The 10,702-nt window shown below is 34.9% G+C and overlaps 2 protein-coding genes across 2 annotated transcripts; both read left to right on the forward strand.

Annotated features, from left to right (window-relative positions):
* The first annotated feature begins 1,068 nt into the window (after window positions 1–1,068).
* Window positions 1,069–1,404, forward strand: LOC145558101 (S-protein homolog 6-like). Its single transcript, XM_081619248.1, has one exon. The coding sequence runs from the start codon at window positions 1,069–1,071 to the stop codon at window positions 1,402–1,404; it is 336 nt and encodes a 111-aa protein (XP_081475374.1).
* A 5,000-nt stretch (window positions 1,405–6,404) lies between these two features.
* Window positions 6,405–9,690, forward strand: LOC145559091 (glycerate dehydrogenase HPR, peroxisomal). Its single transcript, XM_081620501.1, has 13 exons — window positions 6,405–6,571; window positions 6,667–6,750; window positions 6,860–7,000; window positions 7,401–7,522; window positions 7,617–7,698; window positions 7,943–8,015; window positions 8,258–8,349; window positions 8,475–8,549; window positions 8,644–8,751; window positions 8,836–8,913; window positions 9,029–9,073; window positions 9,289–9,403; window positions 9,493–9,690. The coding sequence occupies exons 1-13, from the start codon at window positions 6,449–6,451 to the stop codon at window positions 9,513–9,515; spliced, it is 1,161 nt and encodes a 386-aa protein (XP_081476627.1). The 5' UTR covers window positions 6,405–6,448; the 3' UTR covers window positions 9,516–9,690.
* Window positions 9,691–10,702: the final 1,012 nt, after the last annotated feature.

The following is a 10,702-nucleotide window of genomic DNA, read 5'->3' on the forward strand; positions in this document are numbered from 1 at the left end:
ATTTTAGGTGTTTTTAGTAGGGATCCCTTACCTTACTCACTCACTATATACCAATCGCAATTTACAAACATTGAATTGAAAAACCATGCAAGAAGATTAAGGTTCATGCAATTAGGGTCCTCCTAACCTCATATAGTCATATATAAATAAAGAAAAATGATAAACATAACCCTCAGGATATATTGAAGATAATTAACATTAATTACACCGATCTAACGTGATTTTGTCATGAATTCTCAACTTAATTCTATTTCAATGCTTATATATAATCATGAGGACTACATATATCGTTACCCATAAATTTTTTTTTTTACTCCATATTTAATTAACTTCAAATAAAACACAATAAGCTTCATCTTCAACAAATAAAAATTTATTTTTCATCATCCCATACATCCCAATTTCCCAAATCATTAAATGCTGGTATAGTAGTTGTCTATTTGACTAATTCTTAATTCCACCAACTTTAAAGTGTTACCCTTGTGAGTTGTGGCCATTAGCCACACCAAACAACTTTGGGCCTCTAATTCTCTAAAGATCACGAAAGATTGTGCCCCCCCCCCCCCCCCCCCCCCTGCTCCCCCCTTAAAAAAAAAAAAAGAAAAGAAAAAAGAAAAAACTAAACCTAATTTAATTAACTTGATCAAATAATGCTTAGATACACCGTACACGTCTTCGCACTACTATGCTACGATACTAATTAAGTTTAATTTGCTGGCTTAGCTTATTCAGCAGATCATCCATTATATTATTAGGTTGGTAAGACATTATATTAAGCCCTACAATATAAATAAAGTTAATTAAAAAAAAACCCTTGAAATCTAACCATATGTTTTTGTTGGCACACAAACTGTACAGGCTAAATAATATAGTTCCCCTTAATTTGAGGGTAGTCCATGTTTAATTAGCATGCAAACCTATCTATATAAAAACAAATGAACAATTGACAAAAAAACATAATAATTTAAGTTGGTAAATAATAAAAGAGCAAAGATGGGTTACGTTGGTTACATGGTGAGTTTATTAGTGTGCGTAGGATTCCTACAAATGAATTTTGTGCCAACAACAATGGCACAAATTGAATTGAATGGCTACAGAGTTCACATACTCAACGCATTGCCAGGTCCAATGACATTACGTTGTCAATCCAAGAATAATGATTTGGGTGTGCACGTTTTGGAGAAAGGACAAACTTACGAGTGGCATTTTCATGTCAATTTGATGGATTCAACACTATACTTTTGCCACTTCTATTGGAAAGATAAAAACATTAGATTTGATGTTTTTAGGACTGCTCACGAAGGTACGTGTAATTCGCAATGCTTTTGGGAGGCCAAAGAAGATGGCTTCTATTTTCATTGTGACAATCGTACTTATACACAATTGCATACTTGGACTAGCTAAGCAACAACTAACATGCCTCTTTGTGTTTCTTGTAACATTTCGTCACATGTCAATCTCTGCAAAAATAAATAAATCGGGGATGACTATGAAGTTGATTTATTTTTGTTTTTCAATAGTTTGATTTTGGCAATTTTGGCACTAATTTCCCATATGATTGCTATGTAATTGGCCTATTATAAATAAATAAAGATTTATGTAATACTTTGAAAGTTGTATTATTTGAGAAAAAAATACAAAATTGAAATATATCTTTCATTTTATTATGTTTCTATTTGTATTACTTGAACAAATATAAAAATTAAAATGTTTATTTGAGTACATTTTTATTTCAACGTGGTTGGTGATGCAAAGTAATGTTGGCAACTCTTTTGCTTCAACTAGCCATACAATATTATCCACGATTGAGGCTTGCAGGATCTTGAAGGTGCCTAGAGCGTGGGTGGCTCCTGCGCATTGGTTAGCTGGGAAGGCTCGTGCTAGAGAATTTCTTTTGTGGTCTTTTTGAGTTGTTTGTTTTTCTTTCGTTGTTCTCACTGTAAAAAAAAAACAAAACTAGCCATACACTTTTTAAGTTGGGCAAATTTCAATTAATGCTCAATGGGCCTGGAAAAGTTCTTTCCGAATGAGAAGTGTTTAGCCCATCATCATTAACCTTTATGGAAGTATTTTATTTAGAGTTGTCAATTAAGGTAAACGGGTCGGATTTTGGTCGGGTAAGAATGGGTCCGGTCAACTCGGGTCGGGTCAATTCGAATTAATTCCATAACCTATGCGGGTCGGGTTTGGGTTGGGTCATGCTTGAGTCGAGTCACGTCTGGTCATACTTCTTATCGGGTTTGGGTCATGTTAATGACAGGTCGGGTTACATCTGGGTCGGGTGAACAATAGGTCGGGTTTAATTCGGGTTAAAACGGGTTAAAAGGGCTAGGGTAAGTCTTGGGTTCGAGTCGGGTTCAGTTCAAGTCAATAGTTTGCGGGTTAGAATCAGGTCGGGTCATTCTCGGGTTTGAGTCGGGTTCGATTCTAGTAAATAATTTGCGGATTATAATCAGGTCGGGTCAGTCTCGGATTCAAGTCGGGATCGGTTCAAGTCAATAATTTGCGGGTTATAATCAGGTTGGGTCAATTTCATGTTGGGTCATTCTCGGATTCAAGTCGGTTTATGTTCTCGGATTCAAGTCAGACTTGGTCTCCCTAGACAAAATGCTTTGATCAACAATAATAAGGTGGTCTAAATTACATTTAAGGTGATTTGAAATCGGGTCAGGAATAATTTGGGTTGAATTTAGGTCGGGTCAATAACAAATCGTGTTAATTTCGAGTCGAGTTAGTAACAGACCGAGTTGAATTTTTGGGTGGGGTAAGTAATAGACGTTGTAAAATTCGGGCCGGGTTAATAACAAGTCGGGTTTAATTTGGGTCAGGTCAATAACAAGTCGGGTTGATTTCGAGTCGGGTTTGTAACAGGTAGGGTTAAAGTCGGGTCGGGTTGAATTCAGGTCAGGTGAGCAACAAGTCGGGTTGAATTCGGATTTTTGACGGGTTGTTTGGGTCAATTTCAGTTCAAGTCGGGTTTGGTGCAAGTTAATTAAATTGGCCGTTGTAAACCGGTAAATCGGTGCAAGTTGTAAACCGGTAAATTGGCCATTTAAAGACAAATTGGATGGTTCCACATACCCAATTGGACTCCCGGAAGGTATTAAGGACCATGATAAACATTTCAGCAATTTTTATTTCGGGTGAAAAAAAGTCAAAAATTTCCAAAAATGAAGGCTAATTGTCCACGCTTTTTGAGAAATTTTGGAGGTTTCGGGGAGCGGTGTCGCAAAGTCTTGAGATTTTAGGAAATACATATGGGGGTCAAAAAATGCCGTTTGGAACCATAAATGATCATTATATGTTGTCATAGATGTTCGTGGTAGGCTTGAGTTAATGAAATCGGTACAAGTTGTAAACCGGTAAATTAGTCGTTTAAAGCAAATTGGATGGTTCCACCCACCCAATTGGACTCCCGGAGGTTATTAGAGACCATGGTAGACATTTTGGCAATTTTTATTTACGGGCGAAAAAAAAGTCAAAAAATTTAAAAATTAAAGGCTAATTATCCACACTTTTTGAGAAATTTTGGAGGTTTCAGGGCCCGGTGTCTAAAAGCCTTGAAATTTTAGGAGATACATCTCGGGGTCATATAATGTCGTTTGAAACCATATATGATTATTATATGTTGTCATAAATGTTCGTGGTAGGCTTAAATTAATGAAATCGGTGAAAGTTGTAAATCGGTAAATTGGTCGTTTAAAGGCAAATTGGATGGTTTCACCTACCCAATTGGACTCCCGGAGGGTATTAGGGATAGATCATGGTAAACATTTTAGAAATTTTTATTTGCAAGCGAAAAAAAGTAAAAAAAAAAATTCAAAAATTGACGGCTAGTATATACGGTTTTTGAGAAATTTTGGAGTCTTCGAGGCCCGGTGTCTAAAAATATTGAAATTAGATGGAACACATCTCTGGTCATATAATGTCGTTTAGGCTTGAGGTAATGAAATCGGCGCAAGTTGTAAACCGGTAAATTGGTCATTTAAAGGAAAAATTTGATGGTTTTACCCACCCAATTGTACTCCCATGAGGTATTAGGGAACATGGTAAACATTATGGCATTAGGGAACATGGTAAACATTATAAAAATTTATATTTCCGGGCTAAAAAAAGTAAAAAAATCCAAAAAATTGAAATCCATGCTTTTTGAGAACTTTGGGATGTTTCAAGGCCCGGTGTCAAAAAGTTTTGAAATTTTAGGGGATACATCTCGAGGTCGTATAACACCATTTGGAACCATATGTGATCATTATATGTAGTCATAAATGTTCGTAGTAGGCTTGAGTTAATGAAATCGGTGCAAGTTGTAAACCGTTAAATTGGCGGTTTAAAGTCAAATTGGACGGTTCCACCCACCCAATTGGACTACCGGATGGTATTAGGGACCATGGAAAACATTTCGGCAATTTTTATTTTCGGGCAAAAAAAAGTCAAAAAAATCGAAATTTGAAGGCTAATATCCACGTTTTTTGAGAAATTATAGAGGTTTCGGGGCCCGGTGTCGAAAAGGCTTGAGATTTTAGGAGATACATTTCGGGGTCATATAATATCGTTTGGAACCATATATGATCATTATATGTTATCATAAATGTTCGTGGTAGGATTGAGTTAATTAAATCCGTGCAAGTTGTAAATCGGTAAATTGACCGTTTAAATGAAAATTGGATTGTTCCACTCACCCAATTGGACTCTCAGAGGGTATTAGGGACCAAAGTAAGCATTTCGGCAAATTTTATTTTCGGGGGAAAAAAAAGTCAAAAAATTCCAAAATTGAAGACTAACATCCACTATTTTACAGAAATTTTGGAGGTTTCGAGGCCCGGTGTTGAAAAGTCTTGAAATTCTAGGGGATATATTTCGGGGTTATATAATGCTGTTTAAACCATATATGATCATTATTTGTTGTCATAAATGTTCGTGGTTGGCTTGAGTTAATGAAATCGGTGCAAGTTGTGAATCGGTAAATTGGGCCTTTAAAGGCAGATTGGATGGTTCCACCCAACCAATTGGACTTCCGGAGGGTATAAGGTACCATGGTAAACATTTCGACAATTTATATTTCCGGGCGAAAAAAGTCAAAAAGTTCAAAAATAGCTTTTAGAAAAATTTGGGATGTTTCAAGGCCCGCTGTCAAAAAGTTTTGAGATTTTAGGGGTACATATCGGGGTCATATAATGCCATTTGGAACCATATATGATCATTATATGTTGTCATAAATGTTCGTGTTAGGCTTGAGTTAATTAAATCGATGCAAGTTGTAAACCGGTAAATTGGTCGTTTAAAGGAAAATTGGATGGTTCCACCCACCCAATTGGACTCCCGAAGGATATTAGGTACCATGGTAAACATTTCGGAAATTTTTATATCCAGGCGAAAAAAAGTCAAAAAATTCCAATATTGAAGGCAAATATCCACGTTTTTTGAGAATTTTTGATTGTTTTGGGGCCCAGTGTTGAAAAACATTGAGATTTTAGGGGTTACATCTCGAGGTCATATAATGTCGTTTGGAACCATTTATGATCATTATATGTTGTCATAAATGTTCGCTGTAGGCTTGAGTTAATGAAATCGGTGCAACTTGTAAACCGGTAAATCAATCTTGAAGTGGAAATTGTTAACATTTCGAATCAATGATTTACCCCTAGCAAACAATAAGTTATGAAAATAGAAAGATTGAACTCATTGAAGTATAATCTTATAGTTCAGCCTATCTAAAATTGTACTTGAATGTTTTCAAGGGATAAGTGGTGCACTATATATTTACTGGTAAGATTATAAATACGATTTAGTAATATTTTGTATATTAAAACACGACTGTAATAATTAATTTTATGCTCCGAGTAATAATTATAACTAGATTTGTTGGTTAAATTCTGAAGAGGTGATATTCAAATAATGAGATCAAATCTCGTTTATAACATTTGTCTTTGCTATTCTCTCAACACCAAAAAAAAAAAAAAAAAAAAAGAGGTAATAATGTAATATACATTGAAATGGTTTTTCACTCTACCAAAAATTCTAAAAAATTGCAATTGCTATGAATTTTCCTAACTAATTGGAGAGGGCCCTCAAAAACCTCTATAGCAATCAAGAACTCAATGCATTAGATCAAAAACTATAGGCCACAATCTCATTATCTTTCCTACCAAATGAAAGGCCCTCGTAAAACTTCCAATTCCTACAAAACAAATCCACTTTATCCAAACATCACAAACAATGCCCACATACATCCAATCCCATCATATTACTCTACACCCTTCAAAGATAACACCTTTATCAACCAATGATCACAAAGATTTGATCTTGATGTGTTTGATGTGAATGTACATACAATTCTTACTGTGGGTTGCACCACAGCATGCCCATTTCCCAAGTATAAAAACTTCAAGAATAAAACTTTGCACACCAAGTGTTTGTTGAATTACCTGAACCAAAATTATTCATCATGGCAAAACCAGTTTCAATTGAAGTTTACAATCCTAGTGGAAAATACAGAGTTGTTAGCACTAAATCTATGCCTGGCACTCGTTGGATCAATCTCTTAGTTGAACAAGATTGTCGAGTGGAGGTTATTTTAGTTTTTTTTTTTTCACCCACTTCATTTTTGGATTTTTTATAATTTCATGTTTCTATAATGATAATATTTTTTTTTTTCAAATTTAGATTTGTACCCAGAACAAAACTATATTATCTGTTGATGATATTATTGCTTTGATTGGAGACAAGTGTGATGGGGTAATTGGCCAGGTAAATTTATTATAGTTTGTTATTTCTAATTTTATGGATGAATGGTAATTTTCATTTGAATATTAAGATAATTGCTTATTTTTTGTTGAATTATTCAATGTTATTACAGTTGACAGAAGATTGGGGAGAGACTTTGTTCTCCGCATTGAGCAAAGCAGGTGGCAAAGCATTCAGTAACATGGCTGTTGGTTATAACAATGTTGATGTTAATGCTGCTAACAAGTATGGTGTTGCTGTTGGTAACACTCCTGTAAGATTTTGACTTTGCTATCTTAATTTTATTTTTTATCTGAACTTTTACTATTGCTAGTAACATTGACTGGATTAATATATGGAGTATTGTGTATGTTGTCAAGTATTAATAGTAAGTAGCAAATCACAATTTAATCCATGCACCTGGAAGTATCGAGAATGGAGCTCTGGTTTGGTGTGTGTGTCAATGGAACCGTGCAATAACTTTGTGTAGGTTTACTATATTATTGGATGAGTGCATCATACACTTATAAATTTTCAATATATTTTGAGATAATGGTTGTTGTAGCTTATAAACGGCTTTCAGTGGCTACACTTTTGTTGTAGTCATTATAAACTTGAAATGTGAATTGTGTTTGGAACAAGAAGCTTTCTTATTGTATTATCGCCTTTTGTAGGGAGTTCTTACTGAGACTACAGCAGAATTAGCGGCTTCACTATCCTTGGCAGCTGCCCGAAGGATAGTTGAAGCAGATGAGTTCATGAGGGCTGGTCTGTATGAAGGATGGCTTCCTCATTTGTAAGGGCTCTCTTAATTATATTCCCATTTTAAATTTCATTCTATGTAAATGAATTCTTTTTAAGGACCTAATAGTACGCATTTCTCATCACAGGTTTGTTGGAAACTTGCTCAAGGGGCAGACTGTTGGTGTCATTGGAGCTGGTCGTATTGGGTCTGCTTATGCTAGAATGATGGTAACATACATTTTAAATTGGTGCTCTAATGTTAATAAATACTTACTCTTGATTTAAACACTAGTTGAAAAAGTATATACGAGTATACTTTAAAGAAGTTTTTTAAAATTCTGCATCTTGGCTCGAATCAACATTTATAAGCAATAAGCCCAACGAGTTTCTGCATTCTTTTGCAGTTGCAAAACTGCTATTGGTGATTTTTCTGATCAACTAACCACACATATTGCTACTATTCCATTCTCAGGTTGAGGGATTCAAAATGAACCTGATATATTTTGATCTGTACCAATCAACTCGACTGGAGAAGTTTGTTACTGGTATACTCGGATACTCCCCAAGTCCTGATATAGTAGACCATATTTCTAATTTCATTGAGTAAAAATTTGGTCTTTCCCATGTTATTCATACTGGAATAACTCTACAAAATATGGTGGAGATTTAATTTTTATTTTTTGGATTGTTAAGATATTTATTTAGGAGGGAGGAAGAGTTGTCAACAATTACATGGTGAGCTAAATATCTGAATTTTAAGTGATATTTCTGTGATTTCTTTCTCTAGCTTATGGTGAATTCCTGAAAGCTAATGGTGAGCAACCTGTCACTTGGAAAAGAGCAGCGAGTATGGATGAAGTACTTCAACAGGCTGATTTGGTAAGGTTCCTACCAAGCTCCAGCCAAGCATATTCAAGTGATCTATTATTCCTAATACCTTCTGTCTGAAATGGAGAAAAGTAATCAGTTTTGTGTGTAATGGTAAATGATTGAATGCTTTATAGATAAGTCTGCATCCTATATTGGATAAAACAACTTACCATCTTGTCAACAAAGAGAGGCTCTCAATGATGAAAAAGGTAATTTCAGCGAATTGTTCTTGGAGAATTCCTAATTTGATTACTGCAAGTTCGTGACAAATGTTGCTTAAACTTGTATAAATTTCATCAACAGGAAGCGATTCTCATTAACTGCAGTAGGGGTCCTGTCATTGATGAAGTAGCTCTTGTTGAACATTTGAAGGCAAACCCCATGTTTCGAGTTGGTCTTGATGTCTTTGAGGTATCCAATCATAACTTTCTTACGTTTCAGAGTTCAGACCTTGCTTGTTGGACACCTCTTAGATTCAAACATTTCCTTGTGTAGGATGAGCCATTCATGAAACCTGGCCTTGCTGACATGAAGAATGCTGTTGTGGTGCCACACATAGCTTCAGCTTCCAAGGTACTTGGGGGAATTTTACTGATCTCTGCACCATCTACTCACAACTAGTTATGATGGTTAAGTCCTTCAGCGGCAATTTCTAATCCAATTTTATTCTTAATTTTCTGTCATGCAGTGGACTCGTGAAGGAATGGCGACACTTGCAGCTCTGAATGTCCTGGTACATTTATCAGCTTGACCTGTGTTATATATGGATTATCCGAAAAATAGTCTTATGCTGTATTTTATTAGACAGAGTTAGGCTGTATATCTGCCAAAACTATGTGATAGGCTTGCAGTGCCCTTGCAATTCCCTGCCTTCCATCCCTAACTGTAAATGCAGACGAGTAATCAATCCCCTGCTAGATATATATAACTTGTATTTCTGAATTTCAGGGAAAAATCAAAGGATACCCAGCATGGGCTGACCCCAACCGCGTTGAGCCATTCTTGAATGAGAATGCTCCACCCCCGGCAGCTTGCCCGAGCATTGTCAATGCCAAAGCTCTAAGTACTATTCACTTTAGTTACCTTTGTGCACTGTCTACATGCATCACTTAGCACTTTACTATATTAACTGTAATTGCAATTACTGTGCAGGTTTACCTGTTTCAAAGCTGTAGAAATCGAAGCATGGCATCAAATAGAGTTTTGCTGTAATAAGCTTGTGCTTTGAAAATTCAACACTTTTTAGAAGGAGCTTGATGGATATATATGTAACTAATATAGTTTAGTACACAGTGAACTGACGATGTGTCTATTCTTGATTATATATCTATCCCTATTCGCATTCGATCATGTACTGCTAGAAGATACAGAGTATCGATCATCCTAAATGTTCTTGGTTTCATTACATCGATCATCTGATAGCTCAAATTAATTATGCTCCTTGTATTTTTAAGCAAACTTATTTTCCTTGATTCATAGTCTTGTAAGTTGTAATCACTGAAAATAGTCTCATAAGATAACACTATGACTCTATGAGGACCGTTAACACTAGCTTGTTAAGACAATACTTCATACGAGTATAAATTTAAATTTAAATCATTTCAAAAAATAAAATAAGTTCAGATTAAAATAAATAAGTCAAATAAAAAATACTCTTAAATAAAGTTAAATAATACGAGTACAAGTATAACTTCAAACAAAATTAGGTTAACCAAATAGAGCCGGTAGACCTTTAGTCTTTCTAAATAGTTAGACTTTTAGATTCTACTTGTGTACCATAATGCGGAATAAATAATTTTCTATGTCCGAATAGAAATTGGAAATTTATCAAGTATGGTTGTAATTACCTATGAGAGTATCGCAAAGAACTTGATTAGGGAAGACGAAATGGTTATTGGAAATCGATGTTCGTGCATTTCCTACCAAAAAAGGCAAGTAGAAAGCGGAATAGCTACGGTAATTAATAAAGGGACTAGTGATTAGCCTGTATGTTGTTTTAGGATGCTACTCTCGAATGTATATGGATAAATTTTTGTAAAGATTTTTTAAAATTGAAATTGTCATTGTCAAATCAAAATTGAGTTATTCTATGATTTGATAAATTGAATCTTGTTGTTTACATTTTTATTATTATTTTTTTTACATATTACTCCGTAACAACATACTCTATTAATTCTATAATTTCGTGCTAGTATTTCTTTTGGGGTTTCCCAAAATGTTGTGCCTGTTTTTAAAAATACGGAGTAACTTTTTACATATTCATAACATACTCCATCGGTACTTATTTTTCTCTTTTTCATACAATATTATCTACTCCGTACTTTTTATTATTCTCATACATTATTCTCTACTTTTTATATTT

Source organism: Chenopodium album, chromosome 9 (assembly GCF_948465745.1).
Source record: "Chenopodium album chromosome 9, dcCheAlbu1.1, whole genome shotgun sequence".
Lineage (NCBI taxonomy): Eukaryota > Viridiplantae > Streptophyta > Magnoliopsida > Caryophyllales > Amaranthaceae > Chenopodium > Chenopodium album.